This window comes from Papaver somniferum, chromosome 2, assembly GCF_003573695.1.
Source record: "Papaver somniferum cultivar HN1 chromosome 2, ASM357369v1, whole genome shotgun sequence".
Classification (NCBI taxonomy): Eukaryota; Viridiplantae; Streptophyta; class Magnoliopsida; order Ranunculales; family Papaveraceae; genus Papaver; species Papaver somniferum.
The window spans coordinates 54,350,993-54,378,257 of record NC_039359.1 but is presented as its reverse complement, the minus strand read 5'-3'; the positions used below and the strand labels follow the sequence as shown (position 1 = coordinate 54,378,257).

The window sequence follows — 27,265 nt, the reverse complement described above, 5'->3', positions numbered from 1 at the left end:
TCTCACCGATTCCTGCCCTTCCATTATATGGTAATTGAACTTTTCACCTCCCTCAAATTAATGAAGACACCGAAACTAATTAGACTTTGGTGGTTCTTTGACTGTACCTAGTGTTCAGGAATTGGCCAAACAGTCACTCATTTATTATAAATTTTGTAAAAGATGGACATACTTGATGTTCTCTGATGGTGGATAAGAATAAATGTGCGACTGTTTGGCCAAAAACAAGATCAGGTTTATTAAGAAGCAAATCAATGGCCAAACGTTTGGGCAAAGTAGGGTCGCCAAAAACAATCGACGGTATAAATGCAACGAGATCTGCACGATTTTCATTGTGTCGGTCCATTCAAGCTACGTACACAAAAGATAATCAGACTAAGTCGATGTCAAATTAAGTTTGTAAATCATGTTTATTCTCTCTAGATAAGCTTTACCAAGTCAACTAGGTCAATTTGTTCTGATGCCTAAATTAATTCGAAAATGATTAACGTCCGGGGGTCTGTCCCGCCTTTTATACTGAGGTGGACTAGAGGCGTAAATTGGGCTGTGCCAGCACGAGCACACCCAGTCCAGAAAGTGATTTAACACAGCGCGCTGCACGGACAAGCACGTGGTCCAGCCCAGCACAACACGTGCAGAAAGCACGTCATAGCATGCACAAATACACCATATAACAAGGCATAATACACTACATTTTGTGTATATTTCACAAAAAATCACTATTCTGGCTAGTTTTTGACATTTTATGCTGGCTTATTTTTATAACAACACATATAATACCTACATATTTGGAAAATATATTTCAGTATCGATATTATAATTTCGTTACATATATTTGACTAGAACATTAATTTACATGACAATGATCCAATTTTATATTTGATGGCATATTTCTCTTTATTGAACATATACTTGTTAATTTTACTTGTTAGTTATTGAACAGACTTGTTAATATTTATTGAACAAACGTGCTATTTCTTTTTATTGAACAAACTTGTTAATTTTACTTGAAATAATTTCAAATGATATGTTGTTTATTTAAATTCTCGTGATAATGTCCGACTTTATGCATACATTAAGTGATTTCAAATTATTTATAGCACGTGTGCCAGCACGGCACGTTTATTCGTGTGATGTGCTCGCGGGCTGTGTTGTGCCTAGCTTTTGACTAGTAAAGCACAACACGGCACAACACGTTTAAATCGTTCGCACAACACGGCACGACACATGGCACGTGAAGCACGCGACTTCTTGTGTCGGGCTGTGCTGGGCCGACACGTTTTACACCTCTAGGTGGGACCCACAACAATAATGAGCACTTGTTGACCCGTGGTTCTGGGGTGGGGAGAATTTTCTGCGAGGGTCGGTGCCAGACCCTCGATAGCTCTATCATCTTTCAAATTAGTTAGACTAGATTTGTGCATGTGCTACGCACCGGGTATATTTCCTTTTTTCAACTTGGTGTGCAGGGGCTTCGCCCCTCCCGTAGCAATGTATTTTTGATTTGGTATACGCGAGACTTCGTCCCGCCCTGTGGCGATACATTTTTGATTTAGTCTGCGCGGGACTTCGCAACTCCACATGGCGGTACATTAATTATCTATCTTTTCCTTTTAACTTGGTGTGCACGGGACTTCGTACAACCCCATGGCAATGCATTTTAGATTTGGTGGGCACGGGGCTTCTCCCCGCTCCGTGGCGATGCACTTTTAATTTGATGTGTGCGGGCTTCTCCCCGCCGCGTGACGATGTATTTTTGATTTGGTGTGGCGGGAAAAATACATTAAATAGGTGGAAAATATGTGCAGATTTTATTTATTTTTGCCAAAAATACGTGATCTTTTTTTTTTTTTTTTTTTTTTGCAACTTGGCATAGGCATGTCTTACCCCCTGGCAGCGCAGCCCCCGACCGAGCCTACTCCCCTGAGCAGACCCGACCCATTCCTCACAACAAAGATATAAGTATTTACATAAGAGGAGTATTTCATGAGATCTCCAAAATCGTGAGCGGAGACTCGATCCGCTGAACTCCAACTTGAGAGTCAGACTCATGGACAACTGAGCTAACCCTGATGGTTAAATATGTGAATTTTTAACCATGTGATTCTTTTTCCCCTTTATATATTAATCTGGAAAAAGAGTGCTAATGTGATAGTTACTCGATTTCCAAATTGAATTTGGATTTCCATAAAATTCAAAAGACGGTAAGTTGGGTTTTCCTTTTAAGTTTGTCATTTTTAAACCGATTATACGTTGTCAAGTGTCTTCACCTAAATATTGTCACGTCATGAATTCTATATTGAATTTGGTTTCCTTTTATTTTTGAATCCTTTTCCTATTATTTTTAAACCAATTATACGTTTCCAAGTGTTCTCACCAAAACGCTCGTTTCACAAAACTTAAAAAGGGCCTATTTCGGCCAAAAGAAAGCGAGAGTTTCTTCACCGTTCAACGTGGGAGCTTTATTTTTCTAGGCTTTTAAATCTTTAGATAAATGGTTCACTTATTTCTTCTTCTTTTTTCTCCCACTAAACTGTCGTCTACATGTATCCTCTCCCTCGTACGAAGTTTTGAGTTTCGTCATTGACTAAGAACTTTAAGAGAAATTCCTATGGACTCAACAAACTTGAAGTTTGTTGATTTTGATCCCACTATGGACTCAACAAACATGAAAAATGGATGTTCAAACCAACAAATTTGTTGGTTTGTACTGAGATGGAAGAAGATACGCGCGTGTGATGGAAGGTCGGGCGAGCGTGGCACAAGCGCTGGCGTCTGAGCCAAAAGTGCGATGGCGTTTGCCGCAAACTCGCCTGCTGTTCTTTCACTCGCCAGCGTTTGTATTGAAATCTCCAGCGTTTAACACAAGCGCGCCAACAACTACATATGAACGGCTATAAATCCCTGTCATCCAATGGTTACAATTTTGAGTTCTATAAATACTCTCTATTTCAACTACAAATTCACACATCTAGTCTTCTTTATTATTCTTCTGAGCTTAAAAAAATTCTTGAATTCACAAATTTGTCAAAAGAAAATGTAACGGCCCTTGTTAGTTCGACGATCTCCTTATACTAAAGAAGAATATGAATCTATTTTCAGAAAATATGTTTTTTTATTTACTCAGCTTGCTTCAGCAAACTATCCATGGGTGAATTTCTGGGCGGTTATTCACGAGAGGTTCTGCAGTGACACCCATAATCCGAGTCGTCGTGCTATATGCGAAATAGAAAATCGTTTTCGTGTAATTAAGAAAGATGTAAGTGAGTCTGATCTTTAACGATGCATGCCAATCGATATAGACTGAGAGGTGAAACTGATGCTGAGATGGTAACAAGATCTTTGGCTGAATAACGAAGATGGAAAAATGGGCTTTTCCTTTCCAAAAATGTTTCGAAATCCTTAAGGTGTTGAACAGTTTCAACCCCTTCTTTTTTCCACCTAGTATTTCTCATCAGTGAAGCTATTGTAGTCCGCCGTAATTCAGTGAAGCTAATGTGATAGCTTAATTTTAAACATATGTAATTTCATTTAATTCAGACCATCGTACTTTTAAAACTAGAATTACAAATGTTGCAGAATTAAAAATTACAATCTTTCTAACGTCGCTCATGGCTAACTCCCCATTGTTATCTTCTGGAGTGAAACCTGGGATATACCCACTTGCCAAAATATTCAATAAATTTTCGTAAGGGAATAAAGATGTTTGAACAACATTAGGCGATTGAAAAGCACTCGGTGGGAGTCCAACCGGTTGGAAAGCACTCGGTTCACTCGGTCCTCCAAATATATAAGATATTTGTTTATGTGGTGGTGGTGTAACATTGTAGCAATCATTTGGGTTGTAGTGATGATGAAATGCGCCAAGGATCTAGCTGAAATACTTGAGATTGAGATACAGCCACAGTTTGTGGAGAAGTACTGTGTCGTACATGCGTTGAAGAACTCTGTCATACTTGTGTTTCTTCCACCACTGTATTATCACTATCGTGCAATGATTTGTATTTCCTGGTGGAATTGGTAGACGGTGAACGCCCATCATCATTTATAGTTGGATTCAATCCAAATATTGTGTCCTTGTGCCATTTTCGACACGCACCCAAGTGTATAGCCTCTATTTGTTGATTCATCCAATACAAATCGTTCAGTTGTCTCTTAAAATCTTCTTTACTAGTAGTCACATTGTAGTAAGGATAATCACGTCCATAGCTTGGGAAACAACGGGGATCGTGGTTGTCTCACCTTGTGAAGTAATACTTGACATTTCCCAACGAAATTCGGGCATATTTGACGAAGATGATGAAGAACTTGCACCCGTGGTGGGGTAAGTCATAAAGCATGGCTCTTTTGGAGGTGGCTGGCTAGGAACGATATTTTCATCATGAGACAGGCGTGATAACCCCGGGAAATCAAATCCATATATATGCATGTTGTGTGTCCTAATTACAGGCTTAACAATCGACTCGTACCAGGTGACATACTCAACTTCAACAATATCCCTCTTTGTATTTAATTCATACCTCTCCCAATTGGTTCTTCTCAGCCGATCAAAATATGATCCAGAGGTTTGCATCTGTTGTGCAGGTTAATTGCAATTGCATATATACCTTGTATTTGGTACTGCAGTCTTTCTCCCAGGTACCAAACCCCTCTGTCCATTTCTGGAGTGTAAAAAACAACTCTAAGGAGAGAATAATCAAGAATACGTACCCCATCATTACCCCCATACTCAGGAAAATTAATGTAAGTGTGAACAACAATATTCTAGTGGCTCCAAGTCATCTATTGAAACCTCTGAACAAAACTGGAACCCGAGACATCGCTGCCAGTGTCCTTCGCCCAGTTGATCGAGACGTACATGCCCAAGATTGGAAATCTATGGGTAGCGTCTTTAAGGATTGGTTTACTAACACGGAAGTAGGTATACCACCAATACTGCAAATTACTCCACAATATTAGTATTTTGACTTAATCTACATTTTTTCATAAAAATTATTTAAATTTAGAAATAATAATTTTTATATTTACCTCTATGATGCTCCAGAAACCAGTGAAGTTAGGTCCCCCATGGACGTTTTATCCATCCAACAGTACATTTCTGCTAAAATTGCAGTACCCAGTCGTAATCGGGTGCTTTGTCAAGATCTTCTAACGCTTGAAGCCAACCAATACGAGAAACCGAAGTTGAGTTTGGAAAGAACGTCTGACCTAGTAGCCACAAGATAAACACCCTTTCGAGTTCAGGATAGTCATCTACATCTTCTGGGTTTCTGGGTTGCGTAAGGAAAGACTTCAACGCTGAACATTTAATCCCACCTCATTTCAATTGTTTATAATCTTCGTGTATTAATTTCTGATTCTATAAACAAGGGAAAAAAGTCTTCCATTTACTATTTGATATCCATTCGTCTTGGTTGAATGGTGCAGGCTCTCCCACTCCACTTGGGATCCCACAAATGAAATACAAATCAAGGGGTGTAATTCCTATTACAAGAATAATATCAACTATGATTAATTCTTTTGATTATTTAATAATTATTCAAAAAATAAAATTTAAGTTAAGTTAATAACAAGCTTACCAATTTCAAAATCCACAAAATGGAACGTGTGCTTCGTCAGCCACCACCTTTCTACCACTGTTGTCGTAATTCTGTTGTTGTGTCTTCTAGGCTTCACACCATAAAAAGTACGTCAGGGATATCTGTCAACCCTTTCTCGGACTCGATGGGGTAGACATTCATAAACAACCTTTAACTCTGAAAATCCACTTCCCATTCTATAATAATCCTTAGACCGCTCTTGATGCCCCGACACATGACCTTGTACTAATAATGGAGAAGCAACGACACTCGGCGAAGCAAATTCTGCTTCCCGATTTTTATTATTCAAACTCGTATTGGCTAGATCTTTATTATTCAACTATTCTTTCTAAAGGAGACGTCCTTCCAAAAAGCGGAGATTGCTAAGTTGGAAATTGTGATCTTGCCCCACGCACACAACACTATTATTCATTCCCTCCCATTTAATAGGGCTTGCCCGAAAGGACCAGAAGGCGATAAAGGCTTTTCGAGACAACCTATCCAGTGGACTTACTTTCATTCCCCTGGAAGCCCTTTTTAAGCCAGGTAACCTAATTGTCTCTCTCGCTAAGCCTTTTGCTATAAGACAATCAAAATCAACAGCTGCTACGAGATTGAATCAGCTTCAGGCTCTCAAGCAAAATAAGCGTCTGCCAACGGTAAGACTTTCATTTAAAGGGTAAAAGCCCGTCGCTATACTTGGTCTACAGGCGCTATTTACGCCCAACCTTTCACTCTAAGAAACCCAACTCATAGTAATAGGCAGGACAGGAGATGACTACGTTAATGCGAGTTAGGCTCCTCGGCTTTCATTGAAAAAGACGAAGCCCCAATATGCATTGAACTGTCCCAAGTCGAAAGGTTAGCCAGATTGGACGGGGCTGCTTAGCGCTTTTTTACGCTTCCCCGAGTGAAGTGCCCCATAAGCTATAAGGGAGAGCCTTTATAAAAAGCGATTGAACTTACATCCTGCAGGAATCGAACCTACGAATTGCCCTGTTTCATCCATGGATGCAAAGAGACTTGGCGAGTGAACTAGGTGAAGCTTCTAGAGCTTCTATTTATGCATGCATTCTCGAGCTTCGATTTCTTCAGTTAAAGAGGATTCCAGAAAAGAGAGAATTTGAAGACGTGTTTCCAGAACGAAGAAGAATAGAGTGAAGAAGGGGGAGTTAGAAAAGTTGGACAAGATTGGAATGAGCATAGATACATGGATCGATGTACCAGATCGGCTAATGCTACCAGTTTGGCGCAATTTATTCCACTAGTTGACTGAAAACTTGATTATTGGTATATCGACCGGTCCAACACAGATTGAAATGGAAGCCAGTTCAACAGAAATCTTTTGAAAACGCAATGCACCCAGGTAAATAAGAAACAAGATGAGTACAGAAGTTAAACGAGCATCCCAGACCCAAAAGGTTCCCCACATAGGTCTTCCCCAGAAAGCTCCAGAAGCACCTATTTCTGTACCGGTTCCAGAAGATCGAAGAAATAGTGGATGCTTTGTTAATAGAAAGAAGGAACTGTTTATAGCCGTCATGAGATAAACGAGTATACTCATCCAAGCCGCCGGAACATGTACATATAGAATACGAGAATTTCCACCTTGTTGAAGATCTGGAGGTGCAACCCGAAGACTTAAATGAATAGCCATCACAGTTAAAAACAATTGAAATCCAATGAGAATGTATGCGTAGCTTCTGGTCTTTGACATAAAGAAGGAAGGTTGTAATAACGAAAGGGACATGTTCTAACTTTGATCTATCTAGTGGAAAGACATTCCTGTATATTCAATCAAAAAGAAAGAAGAGAAAGAAAGTTCACTGGGAGTTAGCGCCGAAGCTTTCTTGCTAACCAAGACATCCTGGAAAGCTCCGTCAGTTAGGTTCTTTACTTTACTTATTAGTATAAAAAGTACTCACTATCAAAATGAAAGACGATCGATTATCTACCCAAGAAGTGAGAAAGTCCCACATACGAGAAAAGGTCACAAATGAAGTTGAACCAAGTAACATTGCAAAGGCATAACGATAAACAAATCCACTTTGAAGTTGACTGATTCGCTCGGCCAATCGTCGGAATGTGTACGAGATACCATAAAGGCCCAAGATCTCAATAGAACCTTTGTCTAAAGCTTCGAATGAGACTTCATATCTGAAACGCAGGAAGGATCTGACTAGAAAGTCATTCAAAACTTGATCGAAGAACCAACATTTATTGAAGAAGCAATAAAGTCGATTACAAAAAGTACTTGTTTGAAATGCTCGTTGGAATTGATCCGCTACGGGATTGACATTATACGCTACAGAAGCCCCTGAAGTACTAAACGGAATAGGTATTAGTTTGGTAATGGTCGGAACAACAAACTCAGATTCGGCAAGAATCTCATTTTTTGGTAGTACGAAGGGGGAATTGGCCCAAAAATTGGATAGGGGTCAACACGTAGCCGGGCGCCGTCGGCTGACTCAAGTGCCCCCCGAACCGCGAGAAATGGTCGCCTATTACACGGCTCACTCACTCTGCCTGGATTGTGGGTACCTATTATTCGTCGAAAGAAAGAAAACTACATTACATAAGTAAATTCTCATTTTGATTACATAAGACAATTCGATGCTCGGATGTGTTTCAAGATCGAAGAAAGGCGTGAATCTCCTCCTTTTAGGCGAAGGTGGGACCAAGGAAGAAGTCACTTCATTATGGGGCTTTTCAACTCAAATTTCTTAGGGGATCCCGGATCTAGCCTTAGCTAAGCCATCCTCTACCAATTGGGACATGTGCACTGGGTGCTACAGCCATCCCTTTTATCTTTCAATCTATTCTCATTTTGTGGAACCAAACTCTCCTGAATAGACGGCACTAATAGAAGCTGTTCTTTCTCAACCCCACTAAATAAGGATCCAAGATTACCAGACACAGAGCTAACCCAAGTTTTCTTCTTATGCTTAACACATATACGTCCAATTTTCCTTTTCTGACAAGCTTGCCGGTTCCTTACTGTAACATGTAAGTAAACAACTTAAGCCAATAGCCATATTAGTCTCAGAGGTCATGAGAATGGATCAAGATAAATTACGTCAAAAGAAAATCCTTGAAACGGTTCATGCGATCCGGTGATTCAAATTTAATTAAGATAAAAGGTTCAAACCCTAGAAGAGGGGCTTCTTTCAAATTTATATCCAATTCAATTACATTTGTCAGACAGTAAAATGTGTAGCTCTAAAGACAAGTGACATATGGACTAGACACTAGACCAGGTCTCTAGTTCTTGCTCTCCGTTTTCTAGCTTTCAAACTAAACGTTTAGATAAAATAAAAGAAACTGAACTCCAAACTCACCTACCTTTCTTTTCGCTTGTCGTGCATCTAACAATGGAGTTGAAAAAAGACCAACCACCAATAGCAGCGCGTGCTAGCTTTCGCCTCCATACATTGCTTGCTAGTCCAATAACAGACTTTCAGATATCTATAGCCAAAGCCCGAACAACATCTAGAGATTAAAGATTATAAGCTTCAAGACTTGTGAAATTACGTGGACCCTCACCAACGGCCCTTTACTTTACGTAGACTCGACCAGGAATACATCAAGTAGGAGTAGCTCTTGGTAAAGACAACCCATGAAGTAAGGTAAGGTTTCTTGTTTAGCAACGATTGAAATTTTCTTCTCTTCGAAACAATTAGCTCAAATCTCATTCTTTACTTTGGTCATAGGGAGGATAATGAACACTTCTTTAATTGGGAGTCGTACCCATTCAATGAAAGCGCTTGCCTCTAGGACCTTGATTCTAAGAATTTTAAGTCTACGTAGGGGCCAAAGTGAGAAACCCTGTTTTATTAGCGGAGCAGCTGTTCATTTGAAAAAAGTTTAGGATTCATATGGCCAAAACCTTTGATATTGAATCTCCAGGTGGGGTGGGCTCGAGAAAAAGAGTTGAGGCGAGAACGGCCATACTATAGATGTAAGGCCTTGCCATTATTAGGAAGAACATCCACTGGAATTCTAGAATTCACAGAAGCTGGCAATTCGAGGGTCATGGAAGGTAAAGTCCATTGAAGAATGTACTTGGTCGTAAGAGCAGCGGGCCTCTTTCCTAGCTACAGATTTGTCAAGTTCGGGGAACTCGTTCATTGAAAGGAGCTCTGATACGGAGAAGGGGACTGGGTCCAATCTGAATGGCATAGCTCTTGCTTCACTTTAATAAGTCTATTGATCAAAGAAATCACATAAAGATTCAATGGTCGATAAAGGGATAGCCCGAGGATTTCACTTCCAGCTTTTAAAGACTGGGTAGATATTCTCATTTCATTTATTACTCGGATTAGACTCCAATGGCTTAGGTAAAAGGGATGGGAATGCTACGACCTTTAGATTTAAACCAAGTCGATTAGCTGTCAGGCGCCCCGTCTCTATTGAGAGGACAATGCATTCAGAGGATTTAGCCTCGTTTAGTTCAGTCATTTACTCCGTAAAAGGTATTATCGTGGATTCAATCTTAGCGACCCACCCTAGTGATAGGTTGTAAACTGGCTTTTTCGTTTCGGTGAGCGAATCTTCTTTTCGTGATCTATCCAGTCAGTAACGGGTAACCACAAGCAGGCGCATGGATAGATTACTGAAGAAGTGGATCCAGGGAGCCTCCTTTATCTAATCTAGCTTGAAGACCTTCCTTAAGCAGCTCCCGCGTACGAGAAAGGCATTCGATTTCTCTCCTTGCCTACTTAATATAGAGGGTATCTCTAATATATGGGAATAAGGCCGAGTACTAACCGATTCTACTGGTAAATCTGACCGGAATCGAACCTATAATTGATGGACCAAGAAAAGACGATCATGTTTCGCAGTGCGAGATATGGGTTAAAAAGAAGGGGCAAGCTATTGATGATAGCCATTCTCAGGAAGCTTATCTTAGAGCCTTTACCATGCATGTCTGTCCCGGCAAGCCGAAAAGAGCTCTATTATGCGTTTTTTTTTTCCATATTGCAAAAGAAAAGAAAGGAAATTCTCGGATTTAGACTTCTACGTGCCATGTATTACGCGCAAAATGATTACAACCACATTGACTGGCCTCATCGATACTCCTCTCCTTCTAATGCATTTTTATTTTAGAAGCTGGTCACTAAAGTTCTTGGTTGCGGGCCTGGGGCCTCTAAAGACCCGATGTGATCTCTAGACTAGATTCCTCCCTTTGCCTTACCCTGGATTTTCTTTCCTATATGATTTTCCACCTGATGGATGGATGAAAGAACTATGCTACTAGGTATACTTATTCAATGGATGAGACTTCCCCATGGAAGAAGCCAATTTCGTAGACAAGTGTCTGTCTGCCCAAAGGAACTCTGCCCTCTCATCACGCTTGCACCCCTTTTCCCTATGATCACTTGGTCAGTACCAATCCTAAGACCAAATGCTATCTCAAAGGAGTACATGCTGGTGCTCTAACACGGACGTCCTAGCCAAATCATGTCCCTGAAGGCTATCCTAATTTCGGCCTCTCCCTCAAAGCGGGGCTGCCTGAAAGTATACTAGTCAAGTCAGGGAGGTCTAAGTGCTGATTGAGCCATCCCACGCTTTAAAACTTTAGGATGATACGTAGTGCAGTGATCTGGGAAAGCAACTTTGGGCTAGGTGCTAAGTAATATTGATGTACCCGGGTACCCTTTATGATGGCATATGCCAGGTCACATTCTTTGCCTAGAAGCAACTTTGGGCTAGGTGCTAAGTAATATTGATCTACACTTGTGGCAGGTCGCGGTATCATTCTTCGATCTCTTTTCTTCTTTACAGAATTGATCGCCCTTGAAAATAAGTTGCTCATATTGTATCAAAATTTTTGGTTTAGAAGAGTTTTAGAAAAAGGAAATATTGGTGGTGTGACTAAAAATGAATTCAGTCAAATGAATTTATAGTTTTCAAAACTATAACGATGAAAATACGAAGGATGGAAAATCGAACGTTGACGCCTTTGATTCTCACGCACGCGTTGGTATGACCAACACCAACGTTTTTTCTTGAGCGCCAAAATTTTTCCTACCAACGCTGCATTTAACCTACAGAAATATACGAAGACGGCACTGCGGCAGGAATAACTTCCACCCTTCTTTTTCCTTCTTTCAGGCTTTTTATTAAACATCTGATGTACAGTATTTGTGCTTCAGCAGGTGAATCTGTTATTTCTTGACCTGTTTATTGGGACAAATCTTAGCCTTAAATGGAGATTGCAAAACATAACAACAAATTCTCTGCTATTGCAAAATCATCTTCATCTTCCAAGATAGACAAAGACACTTCCCATGCAAAGCCAATACAATCTAATTCCAAAAAATAGCAACATTGAATCAGTAAACCTTACTTATCAAAAAAAAAAAAAAAAACCTTACCTTTCATCAGCAATAACAAGCAACGTAAAATGAGCTCCAAAAATGATTGCGTCTACTGTAATTGGGTTTACCAATAAACCTCCACCTCACCTAACATGTTAATTGTTTGATTTTAGAAAATGTTATAAATAAAAATTAAAATCAAGAAAAAAGAAAGCAGTCTGATTTGAATTTTAAGGGGTAAAAGTTCTCCTCATTTTCCTATATAGAAACGATGTTGGAATGTAGAGAATCCTGAATTCTTCTGGAATTCAATAATTAAACTCAGAACCCAATTATATAGGACAACCCTTTCCTCTCTATTTAGATTCTTTTGGATCCTTCCTTATTCATTTTAAGCTGCTCGGGTTAGATGTTTCGTTTCACAAAGATTTAAACTTAATGCAATTGCTAAACAGCCCTTGCATTTTTGCTGTGATTGGCTTTTAAAAAAAATTGAAGCAAGGACAATTTCGGGAAATCAAAATGTGCGGCTTCAAACACTGTTGCTAAGGGGTGTTCCCTTTGTATAATATATATAATAGATTTGGTCTTATCCGAAATAGTCTAACGTTTTCGCCCCCCACGGCTATAGAAGATAATAAATGTTTAAACTATTTTGACTAAGTCAATCCCCTCCCAAGTAAAACCAGGGCAGTGGCCCAGTGAGTTCCTCTGAGAAATTCAAATTTTCTATTTGAATCTTTTTTTTTTTGCTCGGCTTGTATCCGAATCTCTTAGCCTAGGGTTTTGAATCTGAACTTTCTATTCTACATTTTAACCAAGCTTCTTTGGTTTATTAATCAATTCATTATTAAAGATCATGAAAGTAAGTTCTCATAATTTCATTCAGTAAATTTTAATTTTCTTTTATAATGGACGAAAAATTTCTTACTTCATTTTTTTTTCTCTGTGAAAAGATTGCAGTAGAAGCTTGTATGCAGGGAGAATTAGACAATGTATATGCAACTCTATTGCATTTGGAGAAAGTTGAGAACACCAAAATTGATCTACTTATCTGTTGTGGCGACTTTCAGGTTCAACAAATTTTATCCCCTTCAGATTTTTTTTTTTTCTTATTTTTGATGCGAATTAGGGTATACTGAATGTTGATTTCGTTTGGTTTTGATGATTAGGCTGTAAGAAATGAGAATGATTTAGAGAGTTTAAATGTCCAGCCGAAATACAGAAGAATGAATTCGCTCTGGAAGTATTATTCAGGTCAAGAGGTTGCTCCATTTCCTACTATTTTTATTGGTGGGAATCATGAAGCATCGAATTACTTGTGGAAATTGTAAGTTCAATTTTTTTTTCCCGGTGGTATGGATGTAAAAGATAAATCTCTTCATTAAGGTTCCCAACACTTGTAACCTATGTTGTAAAAGGCACCCTAGGGCGCCTAGACAATAGAACGCCCCAGCCCCAGGTGCCAAAGTGTGAGCAAATTTTTCTTTTAGATTATTTTGGGCGCCTAGGCGCTAGGCGAGGCGAGGTAAAGGGCTTGGCGCCTCGCCTAGCGCCTGATACAACATAAACTGTAACCTTCACTATTGCAGATTGCTTCTTTCATGTTCTACAGTTCAGCAACCATAGTAAACTGTTCTTGTTGGATTGTTTTCGAAAGGTATTATGGAGGGTGGGCAGCGCCAAATATATATTTCTCGCGATTTGCTGGGGTGATTGAGTATGGGAACATAAGTATTGGTGGACTCTCTGGAGTTTACAATGCACAACACTACCATTTAGGTAAATATTTCGTATTCATCTATGACCAAAATTTGCATGTCTTGCTATGTTGATTTCCCTGAGAGGTAGGGCATTTTGCTTCAGTTAGTTTTTGCCTATCATACTGCTCTTGGAAACCAAAATACCTGGATAACAATCAAACTTTAATTCTATGCCGCTATGGTGAATTAAGCCTCGCCTGAAGTCTCACTTACTCCCATCTTATTGTTAAGAAGATTGCACGATCTTTTTTTTTTTTTATAGCTTAACTACCTCTTAGTTATAAATGAAAATTAGATGTTACATGAACAGGACACTATAAGAGGCCTCCTTATGACGAGTACGATGTTTACAAGCTCATGCAAGTTCAATAACCTATTGATATTTTTATCTCGCATTATTGGCCTGTTGGTATCACCAACCAGAGGAATTGGAAGCAACTTGTTCATTCCAAAGCTAATTTTGAGCAAGAGGTAAGTCTTATATGCCAGGATAATAACCAGATAATTATAATCCATTATTGGTTGTAAGTCTTAATTTTGAGCGAGAGGTATAGGTCTTATATGTCAGGATAATAACCAGATAATTATAATTTTGAGCAAGAGGAGGTTTCTTTAATCAGAAAATACCTTTATGTTGGCTCCATAGCTCGTTCCCATCTCCGGTGCTATTAGACTCTCTTAATTAGATTCAGCCTAACAGAATTTGATTTGTTACACTGGTTTCTTGTCCGCCACTTGTCTACCTGACTTAAATGCTTTTGTATATGGACATAACTGCATATCAGGTGGGTTTTGATGGCACATTTATTTTACTTTCTTTTGCACAGATGCAGGACAATACCTTGGGAAGTAAAGCTGCTGCAGATCTGCTAGAAAGATTGAAGCCTCGTTACTGGTGTTCAGCTCATCTTCATAGCCAACTGGCAGCATCTGTTCAGCATGGGGAGAATGGACCAGTCACAAAATTTCTTGCACTTGATAAATGTTTACCAGAGCGTAAATCTTTGCAGGTACATTTTTTTAATGTGCTGTACTTATAAATTTAGTATTTTACTATCTTTCGTTTGCTGATATTGGCTTGAATAGATTCTGGAAACTGAATCGGAGCATGGGCCCTATGAGATTCACTATGATGAAGAATGGCTTGCAATAACAAGGAAATATACCTCCATCTTTCCTCTATCCAGAAACACCACATGTTTGGGGTGTGTATCTCATAACTAAGCTTTATCGAAGCTTAATTCTATTTACATTTTCCTATTTTTACGCTTGCAGTTTTGGAAGTAGTATATCTGTATATATCTCTAAGATTTAGTATTTCAGTACAGGAATCCACAGGTTTACATGCAAGATCGCGAGTGGATTAAGAGGAAGCTGAAAACAAGAGGCCCCAAGCCTTTCGATTTTGTGCAGACTGTCTCTCCCTACGATCCCAACCAGTCTACATCTAGTGTTTCCTGTTCTGGTAATCTCTTATACCTGTATATGTTATCATATATGGAATTTAATGATGGCCGGCCTTGCTGCCTGCAAACTTTTACATACAGATTAAGAAAAAAGAAATTCCTCTCTTTTATCTTCCAAACTGTTGATGCAGTTGTAAGATGTGCTTTTGCATTCCACTTAACTTCTGAGTGTGTTTCTATTGTCACCAAATTTGCTGCACAATTGGTGAATGTTGATGAAACCCAAGATGACATCTATACGAGTTACTCTGAATGTCCGCTTTTTATATTTATAATTTAATGTGCAAAACTCAAATCTTTCATTCCATCTCAGTACTTGAGTTGGATTTGTCATTGAGATGCCTCATATAATATATTCCAAATGGTCTGAAGAACATTGTAGAAACTTATTATTTCCTCAATCGAGTTATCATGTAGCAAGCCTTTTTAAAATACTAATTTGCTTTCCATTTTAATAAACTGCACTATTCTTTTCCCCTAAATTATGTTCTTTTATATATGCTCCACCAATCTCACTTACGTTGTGCCAAAGAGGATCTGTAGTCGTAGTTGTGACTCTTACCATCATTAGTCAACTAGGTAACTCTTGACTTCTATTTAAAATGTTGAAATAATTTCATATACCATGGTAGCATTTATGCTAACATGCTTAGTTCCTAAGCGTTATTTAAATGAAAACCATATTTAGTACATGGTCCCATATTTCATTTCTTAAACGTGTTTTTTGTTTTGCAGGGCAACCAAGAAACCCTCAAACAATATGCTTATTGCAGTTTTTAGAACTTCCGTATCTTCTTGATGTTCTTGATGAAACAGAAGAATCAAGGGAATCAAAAGATGATCGTATTCCCTTTTAGTTCTGAATGTAAGTATTCTGTACGTATTCTTTGACAATATTTACAATGGACTATGACTCTCCTTTTCATATATATGTAACATTTTTTTTACACACTGGCATTTAGGAAATAATCTGAAACTTTTTATTTGCATGATGGTTTAAAGTTTAATCCTACTCCCATGCATGTCTAGTTGTTTTTATATCTGTTCTCTTGGTGTAATATGATTTCCTTTAAGAAAAGTTCTTTTTAACTGATGAACAGTTACAAATGAAGCAGATTTCAATGACGATGATGATGCTGATGAAATCAAAGACCTTGCCAAAGGTGACGTATGATTTCCCTTATTTTTGTAGGTTTCTAGGTTTAACCTTATATAGGACTGATGTACATGTTGAATGGGTAGAATTTAATGTTAGGTTTATGAGCTGTATGCTCATCTGCAAGCTGATGCTCTATACTGAAATGTTTCTTTGAGCTTTGAAACCAGGGTTTGAGATTTTCTTCTCATCGAAATTCAGAACAAGCAGATTTTAAAGTGTCTATGATTTGTTTGCCTTTGCTTGTACATATTGGTCACTGTATTTAGAAACGTCGAATTTCTTATCCATCCAAATGGCTGAAAAAGGCCACTTGTATGAAATTTTTGTTCCAGCAGTTGCACCTATTCTAAACTAACCATAGATTTGAGAAACTACGATCAGTTTTGCAGACTCTTAGCACAAATCTGTTATTGAGTTATTGTCGTTGCTCAAATCTTAATTTAGTGGCAGATCACAACTGCCCAAGTCCATGGTTGAGTTTTGAGCTTGAGCAGACTTAGGTACATCGTCATTGTAATGTAGCAGTAGCATATGTATTTTTCTGTTGGTTGGTCTGGAAGATTATTTTTTGTTAATTGTTAGAAATTTGGGTGCAAACGATGCCAAACTCAGGTCATGGGTTTAACACCTAACAACTTTACAACTGTACTAGAGAGGCATTTGGAATGTCATTGTAGGTAAATTTGGATGTACTAAAACTCACAACTTTTGAGATTACCGTGAAAGAGAACCAGCGCTAGTTTAATCATATGTTTGAAAGACCAATATGCTATAAAGCTACCATCTGCTGATCTATGTTGTAAAAGGCACGGGAAAAAGGTGCCCAAGGTGCCAAATTATGTGTGACTTTGTTGTTTTCTATTTTTTCCTCGACGCCTAAACGCTTAGGTGCTAGGTTTGGCGCCTCTCCTCGCCTAGTGCCTAATTCAACATAGCTGCTGATACAGCAATCGCTTAATCTGACAGAGTGAGAATACTTGTGTGTTTGTAGGTAATCCTCAATTCACAGCCGAATTGATTGCTGAAGGAAGACTAGGCCAGTAGGCCTTTTTCGTCCTCGAGCCCGCACCGCAACTCCAGTGACTATTAATGTCACTATTTACAGAGACAGCATATACCATACTCTTGAGGCTGCTATGAACTGGCTTCTGCGAAAGAAGACAGTATTTGGAACACAATATACTGCTGATCGTGTTTCACAAGCGGCCGAATATCTAGCCGATGGATGTTGCCTGATGACATACATGAAGCTACGTGCCTTGATCTTTCTTGATTTTCCAAACCGTTACAATTCAATCAGTCTCAGGAGGCCAAAATCTTGCACGGACCTCCCCATCCCTGCTCCGTTTGCATTTGCGATCCAACAACTTGGTGCTGTTAACGTCGTTGACATGCCAGAAGAGTACAGGTACGTACCAGTGTGCCCTGAATCTAACCATTGTTTTGGACTTCCTACACCCCGATACTGGGACCCGAATGCCTACGGAGAAGCCGTTGAGTATGCAAGAAAATTAGGGATGCAATTTGCAGCTGTGGATGTAACCAAGAAAAGGGGAACTGCGTGGTGGCTGCTGCGCCCCGACTATTCTGAAGAAAGCTTTCAGCTCCAATGCAGTCTTCCTGAAACCAATTTCACTGATTCTATGGCGCGGACATACACTCTATTTATGCGGAGTGAATCTGGGAACCCACCCAAGGAAATCTTCGACCTTGCTCCACTTGGACAAGCTACTTACGGCTCCATGCTTCGTGATCCTCACACTGGAATCAATGTTAGTTCGTTTGAAGCTGTTGAACTGATAGCCCCTGAAGACTGAAGCTGTCCTTTAGTGTAACCAAGAGGCATATGTGGAGCCCACCGTTCCCAGGGTATTTATTCCCTCTTTTAGGACGGTTTCTAAATTGAACCTGGTCGGGCCGCCCAGCCCATGTAATAAATGAACCATAATAATGTTACGGGCCGGCAGCGGCAGGAGAGAAAAACAGGAAACCTTATATTTTTAGGTTTGGTTGATTTATTGCCGTCTCTATAAAAGCCTAACACCTCTTCTCTTCTTCGTGTTTCTCTAAGTGTAAAAACCCTAATTCCTTCAACATTGATGCACATCTTTCGTCTCCACAATGTTTAAGGAGAGATTAGCTGCTGCGGAGAAGGATGTTCTCGTTTCCATGGTGAAAATTGCACAACAACGTCTAATGGAAGGGTCCAAAGGAGTTTGGCAGGTTTTTCTGAACGAACATGAACGAAAGATTGGAGCCGGTATAAGTGATCCCAGTAAGAGGTCTGTTGATGTCTTGGCTTCGTTTCTTGAAACCTTTGCTGATCCAGAAGCAGAAGCCAAGTTCTTGGAGAAGGTATTGGAATGTCATTCAAATCGGGAAGCAGTGTTCGAATTGATCCAGAATAGTACTACAGATCGCGAGAAGCTGGTTCGGTTATCATATGAAAACCCAGATTACTCATCGAGCTATTCGTTCAAATCTTATGAAGAGGACTGGGTAGTAACAAGCATGGGTGACATGTCTAAATCCAATGAAATTCTTGCTGTTGATTGTGAGATGGTTGAGTGCGAAGATGGAACAGAACCTGTAGTAAAAGTGTGTGTTGTAGATGAAAATTTAAAGGTTAAACTGAATAAACTGGTGAACCCTAATAAACCTGTCAAGGATTATAGAACTGAGATTACTGGAATCACTGCAGAGGATTTGGAAGGAGTTACATGTTCGTTAGCTGATGTTCAGAAATCGCTGGAAAAGCTCTTGTCCGATGGAACTATATTGGTTGGTCACAGCTTGGATTGTGATTTGAAAGCATTGAAACTGGATCATGGACGGGTTATTGACACATCACTAGTCTTCAGACGTGCAGATGGCAAGAGAACTTCATTAAGTGATCTGTGCAAGGTTGTCCTCAAACGTGACGTTAGGGAAGAGGGTGCTCAACATAATTGTCTGGATGATGCAGGTGCTGCAATGAAACTAGTGAAGAATGTGCTGGAAAAAGGATATGATGAAGCCATGAAGGTATTTCGTGATTATCTGTCAAAGCAGCTTTTTCTTTACAGGATACCAGTTGATTTATCTGAGGATGAATTGCGTGCAATAGTACCAATGGACTCTGCTGTTGTACTTAAACTGAGATACCAACAGAGAGCAAAGACATATTCTGCTACTGCCTTTTTCAAAGATCAAGATGAGGCAAATTACACGTTTCAAAGTATAGAATGCGAGGAAGCAAAGGATACAAATGGTCTGCAACAGAAACTTATCTTAGATCAACCTAAGAATGAGAAGTGTGCTAGTGGCTGTATTCATGTTCGTAAAATGGTTAGAGATGATGACAGTCCTGTGCCAGATTCTTCTTTAAGAAAGAGACAGATTAAAGAAAGCTGTAGAACCCAGCAACGAAGAGCTGCAGAATAATTCAGATTGCCTGAAACGCGGAAAAATAATTCAGTTACTGCAAGAACAACTCCAATACTGCAAAAATAACTCCAAGTACTGAAACCACATCTAGTCTAACAAGGCCAGGTTGACTTTGTCACTTTGATGCACCTTTTTTCTTTATCCTGTCTATTTATTTGTTTCAGTTAATGCGTCACACATGAAATGATATAACTTTTTATCTTGAAGTCAAAATCTATTTGATATATTCTTGAAACATAGGTTACATAGCACATTACCAACAAATGCATTGACCAAAGATACACCCAGGTCCCAGAGAGCTGGCATTTAAAAAAAAGATATACGTGCATTATCAAATGTGCGTGGTTTCTTAGCTGTTGTTTAATCATGGTGTTGTTTCGTTGCCCGGGTGAATAATGAACAGCCAGCTCCAGCAAGCATGATGTGTCAATCTAAGTGTATATTCTATACTGACTGATCCTAATGCATATTAGTCTGGAATGTTAAAAGGCTTATGAGCACTCCAGAAACCTGCATTTGAACTCATTTACATTTATATGATTACATTATATTTATTATCTTCCCACAAAACTGATCCATTTTATCTTCGTAGATGTGACACCCACATCAAGGCACGAGTGGGGCTTGGCACGAGGGTTTAGGCTGGATGCACTAATTATTGCCAACAAAGGGAAGCTGTCTGTTCACTTCTCGGAATTAGAAGCAAAGTCGGACTTCGAAAATGCCAGTCCACACGCAAGCGAGTGGGGTACTTGTGTTGTAACGGGGGCAGACAACAAACAATTACCCCATACTCTCTTGCGAGTGGATTGGCTTTTCCACAATCCGGCTTTCCTTCTAATTCCGAGAAGTGAACAGACAGCTTCCTTTTGTTGGCAGTAATCAATGCATCCAGCTTAAGCCCTCGCGTCGAGCCACGCACGTTCCTTGATGTGGGTGTTGCGCCTACGAAGATGAATGGATCAGTTTTGTGGAATGTAATAAAGGTAATATAATTATATAAATTAATGTAAATGAGTTCATAGACAGGTTTCTAGAGTGCAAGGAAATATCAGAAAACTTTTAACATTCCCGACTAATATGCATTATATATGCCTCGGGATCAGTCAGTATATAATATACACTTAGATTGACACATCATGCATGCCTTAGGAGAGAAATTGGAAGATCACGCGGTGGAAAAATCCCACTCACTTTCTACGACTCACTATCTGTGACTAAATTTTGTGTGCTCCTGAATGCTTTTGGTAACGAAAAAATTGGTATTCCTGACACAATGCTGTGCCACTAAAAGACTTTTCTTGAAGTGATTCATATAAAAAAACTTATGCATGATCTTTGTAACTCTTGTAGAAGACGATGCCAGACTATAATTCTACATAATTAACTCGTGTAGAAGTTCATGCATGAGTTATAATCTAGAATTATCTTCTACAAGGGTGGCAAAACTCATGCTTCAGGTTTTCTTATTAATAAATTTTCTTATTAATGAAATAACATAGTAAGTGTTAGCGTCAAGTATTTATACTTAATGGCATATGCCTATAAATAAGCCAGTTATAAAAGTTATAACCAAGAAACAACAAACAAATAAAACTTAGTTAAAAGAACGCTCAATATGTTATCTATCTTCGGTTATAAATATGCGTATATACGAATAGTCTAAACTAGCTGGTTCGCAAGAGTAATCTCTGCTAGTGGTTTTCATCAACTGCAAAGGGAAAAACACCTACATATAGTCAAGACTTGTTGGTAGCGTGTGAAAGGACTAGTGAGAAAATTGGGGCAGCGGAAAGGTGTTGTTGAGGATGAAGAAAATTAAAATAGATGGGCTTGCGACTATGATGGAGATTTCTTTTGCTTTTGTACAGTTGACACTCGCTAAGAGATCTCCTTTCTACCAAACTAGTTTAGACACACGCGCGATGCGCCTGCCGCTGCACTCCATTTTGTACGATGCCCCAGTTGTTCCCCTCCAAAAACCAATGGAACAAACTGCACGCATCTATGATGCACACACACTTCAATACAAAATGCAATTTCACTTTGTTCGATTGTCCCAGACCGATAAACATCAAAAACTTTTTATTTAAGAAATGTTCAATCAAAAATATCAAATCAAAAATATCAATTTCCCCAAATAATACGTTTGTGTAAGCATTTTCTTTACATGATATATGGCTGCATGCACCTACGTGCACGAACAATGTAAAATAAGAGAGCCACAACTTTTCTGTGTTCATTTGTTTTGGATTGATAACATCAAGGCCAAAGAAACAAACTTTTCATACAATAAAATTTCAAGTTAAAGTAACCATTTCCATAAACAATTCTAAGGCTTCTTTGGAGATTAGAAATTGCACCGTTTAATGCCAACTGTTGTTATTCAATCAACTGCGAGCTTGCTTGATGATTCTATGGTTACTTTGATTCTAGTAAAGATGCACTGGCGTGCCTTTCTTTATCGAAATCCTCAAAACATATCATTTAATTGCATCACCTACTCTTTCGTTCACAATTCACATTTGTTTCTCAAGGAGATTTGGTCTTTCATTTTCAGTTTCTGGTCTTGCCCAATCTGCGGTATGTACGTCTGTGTTCGGAGATCTCTTTGTTACTGGTCAATATGATGACATTTAATTCGACCATAGCACCTCACTCAACTACCTAAAACACAACTATGTAGACCTCTTCAATCGCATAAAATAATCATATTGGCAAACGACATAACCTTCCATTCTTCAATGTTCAATGGCTCGAGAACATAGTTCGTATACATCCCCAATACATCCAACATAAGGACCGAACTTTGCCGCTGCCACTTACTTAATCAAGATTGGAAGAGTTTGCAGTACAACTCCACTACTTACCCATATCAGCTGAATCACCGGTCAGGCTTTTACTCTCTCGAAAAATCCCAATTAGTTCCTTTGATTCTCAGCAAGAAGCCCCACTTCTTCGTAGCACAGTTAGAATCAAAATTGTATCTCGTTTTCATTCAAGTCTCAAGAACTACCCATACATCCACCATTTAATCAAGATCATTTTGGACAAAACCCACTGTAAACGCTAAAGAAAACCACCACTGCTTTAACAAAGAGTTGTTGCAATAGTCACCTTCTTCTTCCTTTTCCTTGAACCCGCTCAAGTCATTAGGATTCATTATTCTGTAGTCTTCAATATTCCCCTGAATTCCATTGTTCTTTTTAACACTTCAATCTCAAACCACCACTCATATATTAGTTCTCACCAAGATAAATGAATAAAACCTAGCGAAATTATCAATTCAATTAAAAAAGTGCTCGGCATTTTTACAAACAGCTAAAGTTCACAAAAAATTTGTGCATAAATTTATCAATATTTGTAATGCTTCAATGGATTAGGGAACCAAATATTGAGGTTGGTAATGGAATTTCTTGAAGCCGAAGTGGTGGTGCTTCTGGTCCTTGGTGGTGGTATCGGTTGGTGGTGACGGCATTTGATAGCCCATGGTGCTGGCGGCGGTTGATTTTGCTGGTTGAGTAATGATTATGATAGAAATGAAAGAGGTACATTTGATGGTGTTCCTTGCGGTGGTTGATGTTTCTGGGTACGGTGGTCGTGATGGTTTTGTGGTGAAGCAATGATTAATGGCGTCGAGGGAAGGGAGTAGGGATCCAAATTTAAATTTGCAGTAGAAAAATGCGTAACACGGAAGGGCTTGATAATGTATGTATGTATAACATGGAAAGGTAAAACGGACTTATCAGGTGCACATGACTACCAAAAATGAGCCTTTTCTTTATTATAGTAAGATGTAATAATGTCCCAATATAACAACCACCCACGAGGAGGATATTACTAGCAGTAGCAGCTAGGGCTGCACATGGGCGGGTATAAGCTAAAACCAACCTCGCATCCACAGACTGCGGTTTTTTTTTTTTTTCATAACCAACCCCGCACCCACAAACAGCGGGTGGGTTTTGTTACCTGCCCGCTACGGGTTGGGCGGGTATGGGTTTAAACGGGAACCCGCTTTATATTCAAGTATTTAAAGTAACTTCTATTCTCCTTGATTAAGTGAGAAAAAAAAACCAAAACCCCCAAAATATTCATATCTAGGAAGTTCACAGATGAAGATTAAGTGTTGAATCTGTTGATTTTTCGACTGTTGTCGATTTCTGGTGAAAAGATTCGAAGTTGTTGTTGTCGATTTCTGGTGAAGATTTCTGGTAATTGTCGTTCGTAGGTGAAGAAGAAGAACTGAGGAGGAAGAAGAAGAGAGGCCGAACAGAAAGAAGAGTGTAGAAAGTGAATGAGGGTTATCAGTTATCCTATCTACTAGTATTAGGGTTTCATAATGGACGACTAGGATTAGTTTTATCTAATGGTATATAATCTGCGGGTTTTTTGGGCGGGTATGGGCGGGTATTAGCTTAAACCAACCTCGCACCCACAGACAGCGGGTGTTTTTTTCCATAACCAACCCCGCACCCACAACGGGCGGGTATGGATTAAAAACCCACGGATTTAGCGGGTACGGGTGGGTTTGGGTATCGTGGGCGGGTCTTGTGCAGCCCGAATCCGTCGAAAACACTAAAACGGGGAAAAATTCAAAGACAAAATATATGGGATAGATACGTAAAGGGAGGAAAAAAACTGATGTGGCGCCCATCCGCAGCTCCACACTAATGCATGGTCCCAGGGGAGCCATTTCTTGTCCCATATCTGTCCGAGCCCTATTATCCTGGCTGTAGCAGCTTCAGTTTATCGTATCGTAGATGGAAGTGGTGTCCTGACCATTTTAGTTATTTCCAAATTTCTTCTCTGCCTTATGATAATACATAGACCCACCTAAGAATTTACACCGTGAATGCACCGAGCGAGATCGCACGGACTCAGGACAACGTTCGGTGCATTGAGATAGTGATAAGAACCTTGTCAGATTCTTATTAAGAGAGCAACCGAAAACTTTATCGTAAACAAGTTTATGGTAAAAAACTAGCAAAATTCTTTTCTGATTTTCTCATTCAATTCTGCAAAAGTATTTATAATAGACTCAATATTTAAAAATAGACTCAAACTATCAAAGGAAACTACCTAATAAAACACTATAAAACTTATAACCCAAGAAACAACTTCTTTCTTAACTTACTGACTTCTAAATTAAACCATCTACTGACTTCTACGATGGAAACAGCCTCTTGCTGAAATATTATTTCAGTTAAGTTCTGGAGGTTCTATCATTCCTACTCCCTAGAGCACATCCTTGTCCTCAAGGATTGTCATTAATAACAACGTCATTTGTTCTTCGCTAACTTCAGTTGGTAGCTCTTTAGATACCCCAGTGCTTGTTGTTACAGCCTTTAAATTAGACACATGGAAAACTGGATGAATTTTCGATCCTTCTGGTAGTTTCAGTCGGTAGGCAACCTTTCCAATGCGTTGTAGAATCTTATAAGGGCCGTAAAAACGAGACGACAATTTCTGTGAAGGCTTGTGAACAGTTGAAGTCTGACGATAAGGTTGAAGTTTCAAATATACATATTCTCCTTCTTGAAACTCTATTTCCAGACGCTTTTTTTCCGCATTTTGCTTCATCATATTTTGGGCCACCTGCAAGTTCTCTTTCAAAACAGCCAACACTTGATTTCTTTGCACACAAGCTTCATCTAAACTGGTGCTCTTTGCTTCTCCAGGAATATAATTATTCAAAGAAGGAGAAGGTATCCCATAAAGGGATTCAAAAGGTGTGACTTTGGTCGAGGTATGATACGTTGTGTTGTACCAGTACTCCGCCCATGACATCCATAACGTCCAAGTCTTTGTTCCGTCGTTGATAAGACATCTCAAATAAGATTCTAAACACCTATTAACAACTTCAGTTTGTCCGCTTGTTTGAGGATGATAAGAAGAGCTGAGCTTGAGTTGAGTTCCTCGTAATCTAAATAGATATTGCCAAAAATGACTTATGAATACATCATCTCTATCGGATATGATCGTTTTAGGAAAACCATGAAGTTTAACTATGAAATCCATGAAGTGTTGAGTTACAGTAACAGCTGTTTAGGGATGCTTTAATGGAATGAAGTGAGCATATTTAGTTAACCGGTCAACCACCACTAGTATGACAGTCTTACTGTTAGAATTTGGTAACCCAACGATGAAATCCATTGATATGTTAGACCATATAGTAGTAGGTATTTGAAGAACCTTGTCAGATTCTTATCAAGAGAGCAACCGAGAACTTTATCGTAAACAAGTTTATGGTAAAAAACTAGCAAAATGCTTTTATGATTTTCTCATTTAATTTTGCAGAAGTATTTATAATAGACTCAACATCTAAAAATAGGCTCAAACTATCAAAGGAAACTACCTAATAAAACACTATAAAACTTATAACCCAAGAAACAACTTCTTTCTTAACTTACTGACTTCTAAATTAAACCATCTACTGACTTCTACGATGGAAACCGCCTCTTGTTGCAATATTATTTCAATTAAGTTCTAGAGGTTCTATCAGTTAGGGATGGGGCAGAAATGGGCCCCACCAATCCTCTCACACGGTGAGAATGCGATGCAAATTATTGGGTGAATAAATCATTTTCGATTTTTTTTTTTAGTCTTCATACATCATGGGCCATGTGGTATTCATGCTGACTAAGATGCATGGTTAAATATACATGTGTTATATACAGATCAAGGTTTACAAGCCATAAATATCTAAGCTTCCAAAGAGTACATACAAGAATCATTACTCACTTTGATCAACTTTGCTCAAAGCATAATTAGCAGAAATTCTAGGAGAACTAGAAAAAAAAATTAAAGGAATACCTTTTTTTTTTTTTTTGTGCAAAGCCAACATTGTGTTCCACAAGATATTGGATTTAGACAACCATATTATGTTACACAAGATATTGTTCTTCCGAGTATCTGGATAATCTCGTTCCTCGTGTTTAAAGTTTTGCTTTGGTATATATCAACTATGTTATTTGAACCGTATATATCCGGCGGCCATCCAGACCTAAAACAAAAATAAATAAATACTAAATTTCATTTAACTCTTCTCATTTTTATTGGCAGATATCAGCAGATATTGCTCCGTACCACACTGGGGCATATAATGTGGTGTTAATTAACTCCTAACAGGTGTTTGGCATGCATAACCGGTTGCATTATTAAGCATGCTTCCCAATGTGCAATCAATTTTTAATAAAATAGATGAATTATTTTACAGGATTAGATAATTTTCTCTATCCCATGTGAACATTGTGAAGTTTACAGCAGCGGGATGTACGTGGTTACAAGGTAGAGCAGTACTGTACCAGCTATGCATCCTTGACACGCGAATCCTGCCCATAGCGTCCCATTTCTCGACAAAGCCCGTAGTTCGATGCAGAAGCAGAGACTAGTAGCTCCTGTGTAGGGCTTTTATGAGTACTCCTCACAATCACAAAAAAAATAAATGCAAAGAAAATGGGAGTTCGACACGTAAGATCACTGTTGGATCGGTTTTGCAAGGTATATATAATCAGGGAGAGTCCATACTCATCTCACCATCTACACCAGCAAC

General features: G+C 39.0%; 2 protein-coding genes across 2 annotated transcripts; both read left to right on the top strand.

Annotated features, from left to right (window-relative positions):
• The first annotated feature begins 12,654 nt into the window (after positions 1 to 12,654).
• On the top strand, positions 12,655 to 14,791 carry LOC113347685 (lariat debranching enzyme-like). The gene is made up of 7 exons (XM_026591355.1): positions 12,655 to 12,764; positions 12,856 to 12,972; positions 13,072 to 13,229; positions 13,560 to 13,681; positions 13,973 to 14,133; positions 14,490 to 14,672; positions 14,749 to 14,791. The coding sequence occupies exons 1-5, from the start codon at positions 12,759 to 12,761 to the stop codon at positions 14,032 to 14,034; spliced, it is 465 nt and encodes a 154-aa protein (XP_026447140.1). The 5' UTR covers positions 12,655 to 12,758; the 3' UTR covers positions 14,035 to 14,133; positions 14,490 to 14,672; positions 14,749 to 14,791.
• On the top strand, positions 14,785 to 19,916 carry LOC113347684 (small RNA degrading nuclease 3-like). The gene is made up of 5 exons (XM_026591354.1): positions 14,785 to 14,867; positions 14,991 to 15,127; positions 15,864 to 15,993; positions 16,244 to 16,291; positions 17,279 to 19,916. The coding sequence occupies exon 5, from the start codon at positions 18,409 to 18,411 to the stop codon at positions 19,708 to 19,710; it is 1,302 nt and encodes a 433-aa protein (XP_026447139.1). The 5' UTR covers positions 14,785 to 14,867; positions 14,991 to 15,127; positions 15,864 to 15,993; positions 16,244 to 16,291; positions 17,279 to 18,408; the 3' UTR covers positions 19,711 to 19,916.
• Positions 19,917 to 27,265: the final 7,349 nt, after the last annotated feature.

Bases quoted from the DNA above. Each gene is read 5' to 3' on its own strand.
- LOC113347685 (XM_026591355.1), top strand. The intron at 13,230-13,559 runs GTAAGTTCAATT...TGTTTTCGAAAG, and splicing joins TCGAATTACTTGTGGAAATT to GTATTATGGAGGGTGGGCAG. The intron at 13,682-13,972 runs GTAAATATTTCG...TTACATGAACAG, and splicing joins TGCACAACACTACCATTTAG to GACACTATAAGAGGCCTCCT.
- LOC113347684 (XM_026591354.1), top strand. From the start codon at position 18,409: ATGTTTAAGGAGAGATTAGCTGCTGCGGAGAAGGATGTTCTCGTTTCC.